We start from the raw sequence: 20,035 nt of genomic DNA on the forward strand, positions 1-20,035 counted from the left end.
TTCTTCTCTGGAAACATTACACTGCTAACCAAATACAAAACATTTGTTAGACCAATTATAGAATACAGATCACCTGTCTGGAACCCACATTGCATATCAGACATTAATACAATCGAGAGAGTCCAGAAATATTTCACAAGAAGAGTCCTTCACTCCTCAGCTCGCAACAGAATACCTTACTCCACCAGACTTGAAATACTGCAATTAGACAATTTATATTACCTCCAATCTGATCTAACTGTAGTTCATAAAATCATATACCAAAATATCCTTCCTGTTAATGACTACTTCCCCTTCAATCACAGCAATAAACGAGCATGTAATAGATTCACACTAAATGTAAACTCAACTGCAGAAAATACAACTTTAGCAATAGAGTGAACCATGCCTGGAATGCATTACCTGACTCTATGGTTTCTTCTCTAAACCCAAAAAACTTTAAGCTTAGATTGTCTACAGTTGACTTTTCCCTGTTTCTAAAAGGTCTGTAAGGAGCGTGCATAAGCGCATCATTGTGCCTACCATCCCTGTCCTACTGTCCTATTGTCCTTTTTTATCATTACTTTTTACTTATTTTATGTTTATACAAACTACTATACATGTTTGACAAATAAATTAAATAAAAATAAAATAAAAGCTCTCCAACTGTCCTGCCTCTTGCCCCTACACAATTCTTGTAGGTAAACTGTAACTTCCAGTATTTCAGTTATCCACTTCATGTACTGTATCTTGCCCACTCTCAGGGCCGCCAATAGGCCAGTATTACTGCTACTGGCATCAGGGGCCCGGCCAAATTGAAGAATGGGGGGGCAGTTTTGGCCCGCCACCATGTGCCGGCTGCCTGGCGCCCACAGCAGTCATTGTGCCCAGCACTGTTCCCTGTAGGCTGCGCACGCCTGCGCCAGCGCACCCCAAAATGCCCCCCGCACACCCTTTTCCAAGGGCGCGCATGGAGCCATGGCCGCCCCCGCCCCCCCACGCCTCTAGCCCCCTCGCGCCCCTGGCTAGTCACCACTGCCCCCACCTGCCCGATCCGCCTCTCTTTCTCCTCCGCTACCCACCTTGGAGCGCAGCTCCTCCTGCAGCGGGAACGCGGGGCAGGCATTCTCACAGCGGGGGCCGGCAAAGATGATTTTCAATGTCGGGCGCACGGGCCGGCGCGCGCTCTCCCCACCCCCTGCCAGCCAGCCCGGAACATTCAATTAATAAAAATCTTCGCTGGCGCCCGACATTGAAAATCACTTTCGCCAGCCTCCGGATAATGAGAGAGAGTGAGAGCGACAGAGCAAGATAGAAAGAGAGAGAGAAAGAAAACAAGAGAGGGAAAGTGAGAAAAAGAGAGAGAGAGCAATAGGGGGAGAGATAGAGAAAGAGGAGGAGAGATAGTGAACCTATATTCTGATACAGGGTAAGAAACTTCTGTGTTAATATATGTTTAGCTGATAAAATGAAGAAGGCTTGGTCCTATTCAGAAATGGTCACAAAATAAGAAAAAAACATGCATAAAGAATCAAATCTATATTTGAATTATAAAAGAATATCCTATTGCAAAGATGATCAGAAATTTGGGCAAGTATCCATTGTAATAAGATACTTTAGAGGCAAGACAAGAAGTAATGCATGGAAAATAATCAAGGCAAGGAGAAATTTCCTGACAAAACAATTAATCAATGAAATGATTTGTCTCCATAGATTGTGGGTGCTCCAACACTGAAGGTTTTTAAAAGAGACTGGACAACTATTTCTCTGAAATGATTGAGTTTGTTTGAAATGATTGCGTTTCTTGCTTGAGCAAGGTCCCTTCCAACCCGGTTATTCTTTTTTTAACAGATTAATAGAATTGGAAGTGACTTTGTAGGTCATCTAGTCCAAGCAGGAGACCTACATCAGTGATGGTGAACCTATGGCATGCATGCTACGGGTGGCACGTGGAGCATATCTGAGGCATTGCCCAATGTCAGCTCCAGAGCGCATGCATGCACTGACCAGCTGATTTTTGGGCTTCTTTTTGGCTGTTTTTGCTCTCCCAGTGGTGAAAACAGGCCAACGGGCCAACTAGAAGTTCATTTGTGTGCTGACCCTCAGCTTCCTTTTCGCTGTCAGAGGTCTTCAGTAATGACTTCAGTTTTGGACAGTTGCAGCCAGGCCTCTCACATGTCAGTCCATTTCTTCTGCAGCCGATAAGGCTTTCCTGAAGGCTGTGTAGCTGATAACAGAGCTCAGGATCTATCCGGAGCTCTGTTATAGGCTGCAGAATCCTTTCCTATAGGCCTTTTCTGAAGGCGGCCGCACCCAATAACAGAGCTCCAGATCAATTCGGAGCTCTGTTATTGGCTACACAGGAATTCAGAAAAGCTTTCCCGGCTGCAGAAGAAATGGACCGAGGTGTGCGAGGCCTAGTTGCAACTATCTGAAGGTTAGTAGTAAGGATGTTCCACTTCCTTTCATTTCCAAACTTCCAATTGGTCCGTTGTGCCATTTTTCATCATCCCCAGGCTTCAGGAATCTTTTCTGAACTTTGGGGAGAGTGGAAAACAGCCCAATGGACTTATTGGAAGTCTGAAGGCTTCAGTGAGGCCTGCACAGGTGGGCAGTGGGGTGCACATGTGCAACATTGCAGCAGCAGCAGCAGCATTATTGTTATTGTTATTGTTGTTGTTGTTATTGTTATTGTTGTTGTTGTTGTTGTTGTTATTATTATTATTATTATTATTATTATTATTATTATTATTATTATTATTATTAGATTTGTATGCTACCATTCTCCGAAGACTGTGAGGGGGCACAAACACACCTGATATTGTGTATGCGCACACCCTTTTAGCACCGAGCTGAAAAAGGTTCACCATCACTGCCCAATGACTTCTTGAAAGTCTCAAATTATGAACATATTCTGTTAATATTTTTGTAATTAAACATCTTAATTGAATTAAAAAGCAAACTTGCTTACTTGGTGGATGCTATCATTGGTTTGTATGTGCAAAAACATTCATATTTAGGAGGAGAAAGGGATTGGAACTAGTAGTGTCACTTCCCTTCCTTTTTCAGCTGTATCTGAGATCTAGGCTATATTATTAATGCATTATACAGTTGAAAGGAGATGTGTAAGACTGTAATTAAAATTTAAGATTTAATGCTGCATTTTTCCTCCACTGCAGGTGGAAAGGGCATGGGAGGTTGGGAAGGAGGAATCCGTGTGCCTGGAATAGTTAGATGGCCAGGAAAGATCGCTCCTAATACTGTTCTTGATGAACCTACAAGCCTGATGGACATTTACCCCACTGTGGCTCATTTGGCTGGGGCATCAGTGCCACAAGACAGGTAGGCAGTTTTGTTCTGAAAGTGATTGAGAGGCATTCTATTTTAACTAAGGCAAATATACAAAGTTGCAAACTTTATTATTATCATCAGATTAGATTAGTATAATCTATATGCATTTAAATCTATAATTTCCCATTAATAATACATAGCATTGTTCTCAGAGGTGATGTACCAGCATGAGCAAAATGTGTAATATTATATTTTTGTTCTGATCTTCTTGTCAAAATATCACTGATCAAGACTGAGATTAAATCAACTAATGGATTTAAATTTTATTTCTTCTAAAAGGATAATTGATGGCAAGAACCAGATAGAATTATTGCTGGGAACTGTTCAGAATTCTGCTCATGAATTTATGTTTCATTACTGTGGGACATATTTGCATGCAGTGCGTTGGCAGGACAAGGAGAGTGAGTATAAAGCTCCCACACACACGCACACGTGCGTTTTTAATCCATTATTTATCTATTTATCATCCAGTTGCTTTATATGGTGTGATTGGCCAGATAAATTTGCTAATAAACAAACAAATAAGACTTCCATTAAAAATATACCGGTAATCAAATAGTTTGGTAAACATGTGGCAAAATACAAATACAAACAGAATATAGGCTTTTGATAACTTGATTGTTCTTAATTTATGGCACTTTTAACTTTATTGATTAAATCACTCTGTGTGTGTGTGTGTGTGTGTGTGATTTTTTTGTCGAGTCATCCTGGTATACTCAAATATGTGAGAAGCATAGAGCTTCCTTTTTGCCTCTCGGGCATACCAGGGGCCATATTCCAAGGCAGATAAACTTTTTATATTTTTTGAAACTTTTTTAACATTTTAACGTTTTAAAACTTTTAAAAAAAATTATTATAGCCAACAATTATAATCTACAGTATAACATATTTTTGCTGATAATGAAAAGGAAGGGAGACTAGTATAGATCTATTTCAATCTTATTTGCTCTCATCAGCCAGCCATACCCTTACTGGGATTTGAACCTGTAGTCTCTGCCTTGTAAGGCATTTAATTACCAGCAAAAATATGTCACACTTATAGATTATAGTTGTTGGCTATAAAAAGTTTATCTGCTTTGGAATATGGCCACTAGTGGGGCTGAGAGGCAAAAAAGAAGCTGTATGCTCCTTCCATATTTGGGTATACCAGTGTGACTCAACAAAAAAATCACATATAACCCTTCCCTGGTACAAACTGATAAGGAGGAAAGCTGGTAGTCTAGAGGCTAAGGCAGGTTGAGCCTGCAGGTTCAAATCCCAGTAAGGATATGGCTAACTGACAAGAGCAAATAAGCAAATAAGCTTGAAATAAATCTATGCTAGTCTCCCTTCCTTTTCATTGTCAGCAAAAATATGTCTCACACACATACATACATAGAGACACATATATAGTGATTTAATCAATAAAGTTATTTACTGAAAAACTTAACACTGTTCAATTTAAATATCAAACATACAGTACTTTTATAAACAAATCAAAGATTTTTTGTGATATATGTTTCTGTAAGAAAACATGAAAATGAGTAAGCCTGTACTTTTTTCTATTTTCTACCCAGAAATGAATTCATACGCTTCAAATTTTCCAGATTTAAAAAAAAATCTCTAACTGCATTATGCCTAAGGATAATTTACTATGTAGTGGGGCTATATTTGTATTATCCTTCTCATCTTTCCTATTGCCTTCTACTATATGTATATTATGATGATAACTTTGTTATTTGCACGTACACTGAAAGCTTATGCATCAGAGACAAATTCCTTGTGTGTCCCATCACTTGGCCAAATAAGAATAAAAATACAGAATACCATTGAGGATTTAAAAAAAACTCTTTGAAACAGACTCAGAAGTATTTTACTGCAACAATCAGATACCATCTAACAAACAATTGACTGTTTCTGACAATATGAACAGTATTTTTATAGTCAATATATTCTTGAAGTAAAAAAGGGGGAATTATATTGTTCTTTAGAGAGAAATAATTCAAAGTGTTATTTAAAATGAAAAAACTTTAGGAAAGCTCAATTTTTATTTTTAATTGTTTTTCTATATTTCTCTGTTTCTCATCCCCCACCCTGCCCCCCCAACCCTGGACAAAAGGTGGAGGTCTCTGGAAGATTCATTATGTGACTCCAAACTTTCAACCAAAGGGGGCTGATGGATGTTATGGAAAGATCATATGCCCATGTTCAGGAGACAATGTGACCCATTATAATCCTCCTTTGGTTTTTGACCTCTTAAGAGATCCTTCAGAATCCACTCCACTTTCCCCAACTTCTGAACCACGTTTTGACATAATTATAAGCCAAGCTGAAGAAGCAGTGAGAGAACATCAGTTGACTGTCAGTCATGTCCCTAATCAACTGGATCTTCCAAGTAATCAATGGGAAAAAAATATGCAACCATGTTGTGGAATTTTCCCTTTCTGTTACTGTGATAAAGAAACCAATTAATTCCTATCAAAGAAGCAATGTTGTTTATCTATTAAAACATTTTGGATATACTTCACGGTGGTTATTCAGCGAATTAAAAATTACTTTGGAGAAGAGAATGAAAAAATAATATTTTATTTTTTAAAAATAGATTATACAGTATATTGAAAGTGAATTAATAATATTTAAAATTTAAATGGAAGCGCGATCAATGCTGGATACTTTTAGCAGCAGAATTTATTTTGCTTACTGTGTTTCTGAAACATATTAAAACCTAGTAAGATATAAAAAAATCACATTTAGCAAAATGTTAGGAAGCCTTGGAGAACAGAATTCTAGGAATGGGACCATCACCAAAACCCCAAGATTCTTCCCCTAGGAATATCTGCACTGGAAGTGAGGACAGCAGCTAAAGCCCTAGGCCATCGATGACGAACCTTTTTTTTCTCGAGTGCCAAAAGAGTGTGCACGCATGTTATCGCATATGTGTGAGTGCCCACACCCAGCAGTTCAGCAATTAGAATCCCTAGTGCCGCGTAACGGACTGACCTCCCATTACTTGTCCCAGCTTCTGCTAAAGTAGCAGTTCAAAAGCACATAAAAATGCAAGTAGAAAAAATAGACACCACCTTTGGTGGAAAGATAACAGTGTTCCGTGCATTTTTGGCATTTAGTCATGCCAGATACATGACCATGGAGACGTCTCCAGGCTGCGCTGGCTCTTCAGCTTTGAAACGGAGATGAGCACCGCTCCCTAGAGTCAGGAACAAGCAGCACATATGTGCGAGGGGAACCTTCACCTTTTTATCTGGGACCACCTCTTGACCTTTGTAGTAATGTTTTAGTGTTTCTCACTGCCACAAACTATATCTTAGGAAACACCACACCTTGATTTCTTCTGAGTTACCTAAATCCTGGAGTGATAGGTTCCTATACCATGTATTACTCTGGGGCAACTGCTAAGTAGAAATAAAAATGTATAATTGTTAAAGTACTATCACTTGGACCTAGAATATCAAAGTATGTGACTGAAATATCAAACTTTCCTCCTTAGACACTGGGGAACAATTTGTGTTGAGTTTAATTTTTGAGTTTTTTATAATTAATTAGGCATGCTGGTTTCAAAACTATAGTTAGTTTTCTTCTACCATGTCAATTTTTTTCTCTACACTTTATATATGTAATATAGTTAATTAGACAACATGAGCATCAAATTGCATTTTTTACATAGGCATCTTGCTAACTTCCTGGAAAATCTTGGTGCAGTCAGTGATGAGCAGGGTGAGCGATTCCACCAAGATCTAAAGTCATGGAGGCATGGTATCAAGGTAGATGGGACATACATATTGTTGTGGTTCCGCCTGAGGCCCCTCAGGGAACGGCTGATCTTCTGTCGGTTTCCAGCTCAGAGGGAGATGATGAGGAACAGGAGGTGCAGGCAGATGAGGAGGAGGAATCCCAGGCTGAAGAAGAGGGAGGACAGCCAGGGTCCCCCCAGAGGGAGCTCTCCCCAGCAAGCAGCCTGGATTCCTTAGAGGAAAATGCACAAGCCATAATTGATCTGCGACAGAGAAGAGCTACTCAGAGAAGGGATCAATTGGCTAAGTACTTTCAGCATTAAAGAGGCAACAGCTTGGTTTGGGTGTGGTGCTCTTTGGAAAGGCTAAAAGGCAGACCCACCCTTCCTGGCTTGTGGAGTTTTATCTTTGAGAGTCTTGGGACCTGGCTGTGAACTTTGGCGTCTTGGAATCCTGGTTTGTGCCTTTGACTACTGAAACTTGGGGTGGGTGTGCCAGCAAGAAGCTTGCTGTATTGTCTGGACATCAGGACTCTGCTGTAAAGTATTATAGCCTGTCTGTTGGGAAGAACAGGTTTTCCTCTGTGTTTATTTTTTCAGCTATAAAATACTTTTGGCTTTTACCAGAGTGTCTGGCTGTTTTTTCCAGTTGGTGTTGAGGTCTGGGGGAACCCAGACAGAACACATATGATGGTTGGAGCATCAAGTGAGAATGTCTACAGATTAAACACTCCAGAAAAAACTATAAGAAAAAAATTATCTTAATATTTATAATTACCATTTGATAAAAAAAACAACTATTTGTATGAACACAATTTAACTTGCAGTAACTATTATAGCCTTTATATGAATAAAATTATTCTTTGTAAACAGTATATTTGGTAAGTTTTTACTTTACATTCCTTTATATACACAATTTGTATGATGTTTGAGGGCATCCTGTAGCTTTAAAAGTTGATGTGATAGACAAAAACTCTGGTTATTTTTGGATCCGGAGGCCAAAAGTTAGTTGAAAGTAAGTCACAGGTTTAAGACAACCAATGTTATATATTATGCAAGAAAAGATAAATTGATGAGGTAGGCAGCCCATAAATCAAACAAATAATAAAATTAAATTAAATTAAAACTATTAAAATTATTAAAAAATAAAATTATTTAAAAATAAAATTATTAAAAATAATAAAATATAAAATAAAATAAAATTGTAAAAAACTACATTTAGTGTTAAATTTAGAATGCATGTTTTCAGTTTTGAAAAAGGCTGTGTTGTATCACAGAGTCTAAACAATAAGGTTGTGGCAAAGGATAAATACAATCTGCCAATGGCAATCAATGGAAAAAGAAACAAAAACCAACCAAATACAATAAAGTAAATATGAGAATTCCAGCAGACCACAAGATGGCGCAGATTGGCTACCAAAACAGGAAATTGTTTTTAAGAGATCAGAGTCAAATATCTCTTACAGCACAAAAGAAATAGCAACATCATTCATAAAAGGTACAGTAAGTAAGCAAGGATCTACTCACAAGGTGGTTGTTCTTAAACCTTTCTATATATAGGCACCACTAACTTAAATCACAGGCGCACACACACAGGAGAGATAAAGCCATCAAGACTTAATTAATTCTATAAGAATTTTAATCAAGTACGATTTGGTGAACAGAAAGTATACTGCTCAAAAAAATAAAGGGAACACTCAAATAACACATCCTAGATCTGAATGAATGAAATATTCTCATTGAATACTTTGTTCTGTACAAAATTGAATGTGCACAACAGCATGTGAAATTGATTGTCAATCAGTGTTGCTTCCTAAGTGGACAGTTTGATTTCACAGAAGTTTGATTTACTTGGAGTTATATTGTGTTGTTTAAGTGTCGTCCCCCGTTTTTTTAGCAGTGTATAGTGAAAATTATAGGAGTCATCACATACCTACACCTATACAATTTAAAATTACATCGTTAGCTTCCCAATCCACTATGGTTCTTCAGCCTACTCTGGGGATGACAGGTTTTTATTGCCAACAGACAATATGAAATTCGTGTCAATACTTTTAATGCAGGTTATTGCAACGGAAATAAGGGGACCCTCATTCAGGCAAAATGTACGGCACGTGGATTTTAATTTATGGCACGGGTCAATATTACTGTGAGACCCCCTGATGGTATTTTAGCGAGAGTGAGACCTCGGGGAGAAATCTGAGAAATATGATGGTCTAAGATTGACCTTGAACGTGAGAGTGAGGGGCGGGGGTTTCTCTTCTTTCACTCCAACGTCAATCTTACACCATCACATTTCTCTCCGAGATTTGTTCTCGCTAAAATATTGCATTTTACTGGATAGTGTTACGGGTTATGCAGTGAAAAGAGCCGCGTCTACGCTTTTTGCTTAGGAGTGAAGTTTTCCCTCGGTCTCTTAATTAACTCTAAACTTCCTACCTGGGGTTTTAAATCCTCGGCAAATTTGCCCAGATTCTGAAGCGAGTGCTGGTTTTCTTCCGGGCTTTGAACATGGGGATTGCTGAACTACTGGTGGGACCCATATTTCTATCTAAAAGGTGGGATTTATTCTAAGCTTCCTCGGATCCCGATCACTCTTGTTTCTTTCTGTGTACACATCTCATTTTTACTCTTTTGTTTCAATAGCCAGGCTTGAGCATAAAAATCTCTTGTTGCAAAAGTTTACCCAATTGTTTCGTAACAGGCTGGATTAGCGACCGAGAAAAACACACCCTGAATTTCTTTCCCTCTTCTAATCTAGAACAGCTCTCGCTGGAAATTCACTAACACAAATGTTTCCAACACTTTAAATAGGTGTGTGGGGGGGGGGGTTGTTGTTAATTAATAAAAAGTTTCGTAACTCTTAATTTAATATGGCTGCTGATTCTATTTGAAAAAGCACAAAAACAAGTGTATCTGGAAAGAATTAAATACAATTACTTTTCCTAACCCCCTGTTTTATTTACAGCCCCTATATATGTAGCAATAAAGCAGGTTTGAGCATTTTCCCCCTAAAGGAGAAATAAAATGAGGCTAAGAAAGAAAGGGAAATAAAACAGCAGTTCTCCAAGATTACTCAAATTTATTGCCCAGATTGTTAGGACCAATAAACTGTAAACCATTTAGAGAGGGCTGTAAAGCACTATGAAGTGATACTGTATATAAGTCCATGGACTATTGCTATTATTATCAGTCTTGACTCTAACCAAATAAGGAAAGATCAGGTGGGGGGGGGATTAGTTAATTTAAACAAATACATGCACCTTACTTATTTAACAGAGATTCATGTTACTAAAAGACAAATGTAAAATGTTACAATATTAATTTGATTCTAAACATGGACATCTTACTGTATATGCAAAATATTTCAAAGAGATGGACGCTTTTATAACAAAATCTTATCTGCAAATGGGAAGGTCCATATTTTTCATCTTATTGAATCTTGAAATTGTAACTGCAGGTATCAACAAATTGTACTAATCAATTAAAATACATTTTGGTTTGCTGAAAACTAAATTTCATGTAACTTACTCTCTAGGATGTTTGTGTTTGTCTACTTGATATTTTTTTTTACAAATATTATTTGCTTTCTTTAATATTAATTTCAGAATCTACTTGATGATCCTGTTGGCTTTTCTTATGCTTCATACCTGTAGAATGGATGCAGCTCTTGATTCCAAACCAAATATTATTCTGATGCTGGCTGATGATCTTGGAATTGGAGATATAGGCTGTTATGGTAACATTACTCTCAAGTAAAGTATTGACAAATTACTTTTATATTGCTTTAAAGTTGGTTTAAAGCTACTTACCTGGGAGTAAGTCACACTGAACTCAGTGGAGTTAGGCAGTCATAGGCTACTTTGGTTAGGGCCCCACTTTTGACATGGGGCCAGTCCAGCTTAATCAAGCCAATATTTTGGCATCATCAGCCTGGCTATAAGTGTCTCCTCTGCCGGGCACTCACAGCGAATGGTGTGGAAGGGGGCTTTAGGGTACCATTTGAAGCTTTATCCCAGCTGCAGAAGATGTTCCTACTTGTCCAGCAGCAGGTTTGCCATGCCATTCATGGCTACTACGGCGCCTGCCAAGAACAACAAGAACCTACGCAGCCGTCCCACCCCACCTGGCCGCCTTCTCTTTTGGACTCAGAGCAGCATGCAACTGGGAAAACACTGCCTGTCCTGGGGAATTAATTGAGAGGGACCATGCACATTCCCCAGGGTCACACATGCCCCCCTGGCATTACTCTATGCCCCCCCCAGGTGGATACGCCCTACTATTTGAGAAGGACTGAGCTAGAGCATCTCTACATGTTGTTGAAAGTAAAAACGTATCAGACAAATCACTTTCGCTATTGCTACGTTGTTTTACATTTTTCAGTTCTTTTTATATGACTAGCTCTTTATCTACTTATACTGAAATTTTATATTTTTATTGTAGGACCCCTAACATTGACCAACTAGCTAAGGAAGGAGTGAAACTTACTCAGCATATTGCAGCAGCCTCACTTTGTACCCCAAGTAGAACGGCTTTTCTGACTGGCAGATACCCCATCAGATCAGGTAGAGGGGTTTTTTGATCACGGAGTTGGATGAATGAGGGTTTAAGGAATGGAACTACCATAACATAACAACAACAAAACAAAACAACTAGGAAAGGGGTAATGTATTTGATGCTACAAAAACTAAGATAACAAAGCTGTGGTGGCACAGTGATTACAATACAGTATTGCAGGCTAATTCTGCTGGCTGCCAGGGGTTCAATCCTGATCAGCTCAAAGCTTCCATCCTTCCAAGGTCAGCAAAATGAGGACTCAGATTATTTGGAGCAATGTGCTGATTCTGTAAACTCTTAGAGAGGGCTGTAAACCATTGTGAAGTAGTACATAAGTCTTAAGTGCTATTGCTATCAATATTGGGAATACCCACAAGGAAGAACATCCTGTAAAGTCCATTAATGTCCTTGTAATATGCTACAATTTTTGCATGTTTTAGTTCTGTGGCATGTATTCATTTGACTGTCTTTTATGTGCTCCTTGGGGATTCTAATCTTCAATTCTTAATTATTGTCAAGTGAAATGTACATTAGTTCAAGCAACAGACCACCACACACTGCAAATGATAATTCATAGCCATTCATAGTCTAGGCCAGTGATTTTCAACCTTTTTTGAGCCATGGCACATTTTTTACATTTACAAAATCCTGGGGCACACCACCAACCAAAATGACACTCTAAGACACTCTCCTCTCTTTTTCCATTCCTGTCTCCTCCCCCCCCCTTTTGTGTGTGTGTGTATATATATATATATATATACACTCTTGAACCATTTCCAAAAACAGGTGAGGGCTGGGGAGGATTTCTCTCTTATTTGGGTGCTTTTTATCATATGCTTTAAATCAAGAGTCACTTCTCTCTCTCTTTTGTTTCTCTCTCTTTCCTCTCATTCTCTGCCTCAATCATTTTCTCATTTTTCTTTCTTTCTTCCCTTTTTGCTCTCATTTCTCTCTCTCTCTCTCTCTCCCTTCCTCTCATTTTCTCTCTTTATCTCTTTCTTTCTCTCTTTCTCTCTCTTTCTTGATTTCTTTCTCTCTCTCTCTCTCTCTTGCTTTCTTTCTCTCTCTCTTTCTCACTCTCTCTCTCTCTTTCTCTCTCTTTCTCTATCTCTTTCTGTCTCATACACCACGCCGGCAACAGCGGCATCGGGCAGTAGGGTGGTAGCAGGGCGGTCAGCTACGAGTGGGAGCTCCAGGGTGGAGGCACCGATGGTGGCGGCCTGACATGTCGGTAGACGCTGTACATCCTGGCGCTGCACTGGGTATGGGCGTGGGGCTGGCACCTCTGGCCCAGCCAGCAGGGCAGTGCCAGCCCCGCAGCGCCAGCATGTACAGTGTCCAGCAACTCATCCAGCTGCCGCCATCAGTGCCTCCACCCTGGAGCTCCCGCTCGCAACCGACCGTCCTGCCGCCACCCCACGGCTACTGCCTGGTGCCGCTGCTGTCGGCGCACTCCCGCTGCCAGCGCCCTCCGACTGGGCCCCAAAGCTCACCTGCCACTACCGCCAGGGAAGCTCCAGTCAGGCGGGGTGCTGCAGCTGCTGGAAAACTTGGAAGGCGCGAAGAAGGAAGCTCAGGTTCCGGTCTTGCAACTTTTTGCTTTTCGTGTCCTCAGCAAAAAGTTGCAAGACCAGAACCTGAGTTCCTTCTTTGCGGCACACCTGACCATGTCTCGCAGCACACTAGTGTGCCACAGCACACTGGTTGAAAAACACTGGTCTAGGCTACACAGTGTCATAGTTTACCACTATGCTACATAATGCATATGTGTATTACATTTGCAATCATTGGCATTGTTGTAGATATCTGTAGCTCGTTAATAGAAAAGAACAAATGTAAAGAATGGAAGCTTGGAAAACATTCTTCACAGAGAGAGCAACAATGAAAAAGCTTGCAAGCGGGTAAGAGCTGGGAACATTGTTAGCACCTAGTTAGGGCTGGAAAGAAACTTATTTGGAGCCAGTTAGAGCAATGAAAAAAACCCTGCAAAGTCTTAGGGTTTGAAAAACATTTTTTTGCAGAGAGAAACAATGAAGGAGCATATAAGGTAAGAGCTGGGAAGATTGTTAGCAGCTAGTTAGGACTGGAAAAAAGATACATTCAGAGTATATGACTCACGCAAATTATCAGCCTCTTTTGGGGAGGAAAAGGGTGCATCTTATACACCCAAAAATACTGTATTTGCACCACTATTGCTACATAGAATCTGGCCACCTGTGCTGTGTAATTTAAATATATTCCTTTTAACTGTGGTGCTAGAATCCAGGCTTTTGTCTTCTTGAGGTACTTTTATCTAGGCTTAGTTCCAAGAACATCATCAGTATTCACCAGAAGCAAACAGGATTATAATTCCTCAGTTAATTCTGGTATGGTCATTAGCTTGGGGCTGGTCATTTTGGTTGTGAATTGGGAGTTATTATCCTAATTAAACCAAAAGATACCAGCACAGAGAAGATTTGTCTATTGATTTTGTAGTCTAAGATTTTTGTTCAATCTGGCTCACTTATAATAATTTGCAATTGTTGTAGAATGTGTTTCCCCCCACACAAACTATGATACATCACAGATATAAAGCAAAAAACCAATGCAGATACTGTACTTACCCTTTTGTCTGATCAATCTAATGCAAATTTGCTGTTTTACTGTTTTGCTTTAATACCTTTCTGAAGTCAATAAAGTGAGTAGAGCAGAAGTGTCATCAAAACATTAAACATTTCCCTTTTATTTTGAAAGGCAAATCATCTCTTACGTTGATGATATATGCAAAAGTCCTGAGTAAATGGGGAGTTACATGATTACATTCACTCAATCACTTTGTAGAATTCTATATATTTCCAATTAGGAAATCACAATACTGTTCTTTACAGATTACAGATAAAATGCTCTTGTCTTTTCAGGAATGGCTTCAAGAAATGCCTATCGAGCTTTGCAGTGGAATGCTGGCTCAGGAGGACTTCCAGTCAATGAGACAACTTTTGCCAAGGTGCTACAACAGCAAGGCTATACCACAGGCCTTATAGGTTTGTAGAAAGTTATTATGAAATCTCTGTATGAGTGTTTCTCGATCAGTCAACCTTATCAGTGCTGGCTGAGGAATTATGTAAGTTGTCCACACTTATTAAGTTGATGAGGTTGAGAAACACTGTTCTATATTGAAGATGTGGGTGTAAAAGTAAATACTAAACCATAAAAGCAGAATTTATGCAGATGAACCATTACTGTATCAGGAAATGTAAATATTTCCCCATCTATTTTTTGTGGGGGGATGAAGTCATTCTCGCCTAAAATATATTGGGTCTAGTGCAATAGCATTCTTTTTTCAGAAAATAGGTTTTTTAATGAATTCTCTTTACTCTGGATGTTCTAACACCTAATTTTAGATGTATTTTGAAACTATATAGCAGCATAGGGGGGCATTGTTTTATTTGTTTCTTAGGCCTAAAATATAAAGATATAAATGCAATTGGAGCCCTGGCTATTGTATTAACTATTACTTCTAGATATAGTTGCTACTGTTCATTAAAAGTTCTATTTCCCTATCATCAGAGATTGAGAATTAATAATATCCACACATGAGGTTGGCAAACCTTTTGTGCAAGAAGGAGGAGAAGGTAGTCGCATGAGATTGTGATACTTTCAAATAGGATTGTTGCCATGTTACAATATTTACTAATCCAGTTAATTAGATTAGATTAATTAGTTAATCTATTAATTTTATATTACTAGTCCATGTATGATACACCATATGCTAAATAATAACAACATTTGGGGGAAATAATAATGATTTTCTTTTGGGCAATATTCTAGTAAGCCTCTTGGAAATGCCATTGTGCTGATTTCTGATTTGTAAACTGGTTCTGTGATTAAACAACTATATTTTTCCTCTAGACCAGACAGGAAAGTCACCGCCTTAAGAAGGCTAAAATTACTGATATGGGTTATAATAACAAAATCTTTCAAGTGTCTTTGTGCTGTATCTCCACCACTATCTTATTCTCTAATGAATTAAGGAGGTTAACTCTAATGAATTAAGGAGGGTAATTTTCAAATATTATCTCATTTCACAAGATTTTTTTTTTGCCTAGCTAACAATTTTTGAATATTTATATCAAGGCCAGCCTTCTTACTCACTACAAATAATAGGATGTACATATCCATATGTAAATAAGAAAATAGAAAAAAACTGCTAGATAAGATTAATGGCCCTTCTGGTTTCCACCAAGGTCAGCAAGACATTGCTGGGGAATCCGCAAGATAGATAAAAACTTAATAGCTTCCCAACCATCTTAATTATCTATGTTAGGACAAGGCAAAATACACATAGTTTCCTCAGCCTGAACCAGAGTAATACATTAACAGCTGATCATAAACAGAGGCAAGACAGTGTCAAGTTTCACATGTAGGGCTATGAGCATTGTGAGGAACATGGATAAATTCTACAATTTACTTACATAGGCATGGTTATGATTCAAGAAAAATAGTGGAAAAAGAGAGAAAGGGATAGACAAAGAGGTAGTTTCTTATATATTTCAAAAAAAATTATTAGAGATTAAAAATAGATGTGTATGGATGGTATATACACAGGGGTGGGCTGCTGCCCGCCCCGGGGTGGGGGGGACGCAGTTTGGTAGCAAAAATGGGGCTCCACCCCAGAGCACCTAATTTGAATTGAAAGATGTTGAAAGAAAATGCAGGGAGTCCTGCATAAGCCACGCCCACAGGGTGGTAGTAAAAATTTTGGTAGCTAGCCCTTCACTGTATATACAATATATACCATCCATATCATAAACCAACCAAATAATTTGATTAATGCACATCTGCAAGGATAATTTATATATTTACTTCTGGCAGAATAGTAATATGAGATATTTTGTAAGAAACTTTACTGATTGCAAACATAATTCTGGGAAATTTTTAAAAACCTGCCTGCTGATTGATTTATGTTTGGAACTAAACCTAAAACCATCAGATTTAGCATTACCCAAATATAATATTCATCATAGAACTCCTAGAAATTTGCTTTATAATATCTGATCAGGTCTTATCTGTTTTGACCTTATATTCTTTAATCTCTATAAAAATGAGTGTATCCTTTAGAAGTAGGCACTGTAAGAATTCACTTTCAGTTGTATCATGGAACAAGATCATCAAATTTCCCTGATAATTTCCAATATAAATATACTTTCTATGTAGGAAATCATGTAAAGGTAACATCGTAGATTTAAATTATGGTTCAAGAATAGTAGAGAAACAATGAAATGACACCATTTTTAAAGAGCACAGTTTCTGTCATTTTAAATTCAGGTTTAAATGGAGATGTGGGATATTTTAGGAGTACAGTACTATGTTTGCTGGGTACTGAGATTATTCCAAAGAACAATTCAGACTAAGTAATATTTTCTCTTTTGATTTTAAGGGAAATGGCATCAAGGTGTAAACTGTGACACTGTCGATGATTATTGCCACCATCCTTTGAATCATGGTTTTGATTATTTTTATGGCATGCCCTTCACACTTGTCAACGATTGTCAGGATAACAAACCTACAGAACTGGATAGAGCCTTTCAAGCTAAATTATGGTTCTATACTCAAGTCATTACTTTTGCAGTAGTCACATTTCTTATTGGAAAAATTACTGGGTTGGTGTCCATTCCTTGGAAATGGGTCATCTTCCTTGCTTTGTTTAATTTCCTATTTTTTGCTTCATGGTATTGCTGCTATGGCTTTGTGAGATATTGGAACTGTATCTTGATGCGCAACTATAACATCACTGAACAACCTATGAAACTGGGAAGGGCAACTTCTATTTTACTAAAAGAAGCACTTTCTTTTATTCAAAGGTAATAGATCTATCTAAATATCAAAAATACAGGTAATCCTCTACTTACAATAGTTCATTTAATGATGGTTCAAAGTTACAATGACACTAAAAAAAGTGACTTATTGAGTCTTTTTCACACAAAATGTTGCAGCAGCATCCCCATCATCATGTGATCAAAATCCAGATGCTTGGCAGCTAGTTCTTATGATGGTTGCAATGTGCTGTGATTGTGCGATCCCCTTTTGCAGCCTTCTGACAAGCAAATTTGATGAGGAAGCCAGAATCACTTAACTATCATGTTACTAACTTAACAACTGCAGTGATTAATTTAACAAGGAAAGTATGTAAAATGGGGCAAAGCTCACTTAACTCTGTCACTTAGCAACACAATTGAGCTCAATTGTGGTCATAAGTCAAGAACTTACCTGTATTGAAATTTTCTATATGGAACCTAAATATGACCCTTTTATTTGTTTAAGCAAGAAACACAAGCCATTTCTCCTGTTTGTTTCATTTCTGCACGTCCATACTCCTCTCTTTACAACTGAAAATTTTGTGGGAAAGAGCAAGCATGGTCTATATGGAGACCATGTAGAAGAACTGGACTGGTTAGTAGGTGAGTTGCTTCTGCTACAGAACAGAGTTAAACCATTCTCAAGAAGGATTAAAATATGGTTAATCTAGGATCATATAATTGTCTACATCCTATTTCCTGTTTTGGACAGCAATATTGTCTAGAATTTTTAATTTATTTCTGACCAATTAGAAGAAAAACAATTGGAAGTGGTTGGGAACTGGGAATGTCATTTTATATATTTACTTTTTAAGATGTAATTGTGTGTGTTATGATGTCCCATCTCAGTCCTTCAATGTGTTACTTTAGTATTGAAATGGGGCAAAGGTCTAAAGGTTGTAGGCAGGTTAGAAAATTTCCTTAGTGGTACCACATACACGACTTAAACTTAGAATAAGTTTATTGTGACTTTGAATGTGTAATCGGCCTACATTAAAATGAAATTTTGTTGCATACAGCTCTCAAATGGTCACCACTTCCAATGTATATTACATGAACATGACAAAATAAATAAATAAATAAATAAATAAATAAATGCAAATTATGCATATATCTACATATATGACACAGAGAAACAACACAGTATAGTTTGGATGTACAGTATATGTCCATGGCGAGAAAAATGAAAGTGAATGCTGCTATTGCAATACAGACTGGCTCATCTGTTCTTCTATGCACATCTAATGAATAACCAACCAACACAAATACTCCATGCATATTGTATGTAGCCTGAATTTAGTCTAAGAGACATCTTAGAAATATATAACCAAAATTTCTGCAATATTTTATTCAGGTTAAATGAACTCTGATCTTCCTCAAGTTGGATCTCCATTTGCATCTAAGCAAGGCACAAACTTGACAGGCTAAATTGCTCTTTAATTCATTAAAGAACAATTGCTCCTGTAACTTTATCAAAGTATTGGTCCACCCACATCTACATTACAACACTATCCAACACAACCTTGAGGAGTATAAAATTGTATTAGGCTTTGTCACTCATGACCTTAGAGAAAAGTTGTGTTTCAAAGTGGACTGTCAGACTTCATGCAAACCTAGCAATGCATCTCCAACTAGGAACTCAGTAGCTGTCTGCAGATCATATGGTGGGGCCCAGGAAGAGAGACTTCTTTGGTGTTGTCTCTGCCCTTTGAAATATTCTCCCTCATACACTCAGGCAGATCCCCACTCTCCTGGCCTTCCAGAAAGGTTTGAAAATTTGGTTTTGCTGTTTTGTTTGGGTCTTACAGAGGACCACAAAGCCCCAGGGTCCCAGAAAGACCCCACCTCCTTTAATTAACTTTTAACATATATGTATTTTCATTGCAAGGATAAGCAGGATTTCAAAATTTAGTAGAGATAATAGGTTAGACTAGATTAGCTTTAGATTCAATGAGATTGATGGTGTGAGACAGATACAGAGATGATAGAGATATTTTTTTCAAATCTAGCATGTCATTTGTAGACTTTTTATACCCATATTTTAGAATCATTATATTTCTGATTGTTGGATTCCCAATCTTGAAGATTGACATCTGTTTGCCACCTTGAAGGCTTACTAGCATGGTTGTGTTGCCAGGTCAATTTCACTCAGGAGAGCATGTTCTGATTGCAGAATAATTTCTCTTTGCACTGACTATCAAAGTGACTGAATGGACCTGTTGTTCAGGAGCACCATTTGATACATCCTGTTAGCTTCAGAAAAAGGAAAGTTTCATAAATTCACAAATAAAGTTTGGGATTTAAGTTAGAGATGGCAAATTCACAGGATTGTTTTGAGGAAACCTTGTCTTTGTAAAGAGAACTATGGTGAGCACCATGAATAATTAAAATATTATTATATTATTCTTTGAATACATCTGTATAATTCTGTAAAAGGTGGAACTTTCTCTCTCTCTCCCCATGCAGGTCAGATTCTTAACGCTATTGACAAGGAAGGCTTGCAAAATAGCACCTTTGTCTACTTCGCTTCAGACCATGGAGGCCACCTAGAAGGTCATGACGGAACAATACAGGTTGGAGGTTGGAA

At 38.1% G+C, this 20,035-nt stretch overlaps 2 protein-coding genes across 5 annotated transcripts in view; both read left to right on the top strand.

Moving 5' to 3' along the window:
- The window catches only part of LOC139166807 (arylsulfatase D-like), a 31,594-nt gene extending 25,763 nt beyond the window's left edge, over positions 1-5,831 (top strand). For all 4 annotated transcript variants that reach the window (XM_070750897.1, XM_070750896.1, XM_070750898.1 and 1 more), the window contains 3 exons: positions 3,159-3,321; positions 3,610-3,731; positions 5,429-5,831. In XM_070750897.1, the coding sequence (XP_070606998.1) occupies positions 3,159-3,321; positions 3,610-3,731; positions 5,429-5,781 (638 nt within the window). In that variant the 3' untranslated portion in view covers positions 5,782-5,831. The remainder of the gene's footprint in view (positions 1-3,158; positions 3,322-3,609; positions 3,732-5,428) is intronic.
- Positions 5,832-9,525: 3,694 nt separating this feature from the next.
- The window catches only part of LOC139166797 (arylsulfatase D-like), a 38,773-nt gene continuing 28,263 nt past the window's right edge, over positions 9,526-20,035 (top strand). Inside the window, exons 1-5 of the mRNA XM_070750873.1 lie at positions 9,526-9,615; positions 10,666-10,812; positions 11,501-11,622; positions 14,512-14,634; positions 17,031-17,454. Coding sequence (XP_070606974.1) covers positions 9,569-9,615; positions 10,666-10,812; positions 11,501-11,622; positions 14,512-14,634; positions 17,031-17,454 — 863 coding nt within the window. The 5' untranslated portion in view covers positions 9,526-9,568. The remainder of the gene's footprint in view (positions 9,616-10,665; positions 10,813-11,500; positions 11,623-14,511; positions 14,635-17,030; positions 17,455-20,035) is intronic.

The sequence above is a fragment of the Erythrolamprus reginae genome, chromosome 4 (genome assembly GCF_031021105.1).
Source record: "Erythrolamprus reginae isolate rEryReg1 chromosome 4, rEryReg1.hap1, whole genome shotgun sequence".
In the NCBI taxonomy this organism is placed as follows: domain Eukaryota; kingdom Metazoa; phylum Chordata; class Lepidosauria; order Squamata; family Dipsadidae; genus Erythrolamprus; species Erythrolamprus reginae.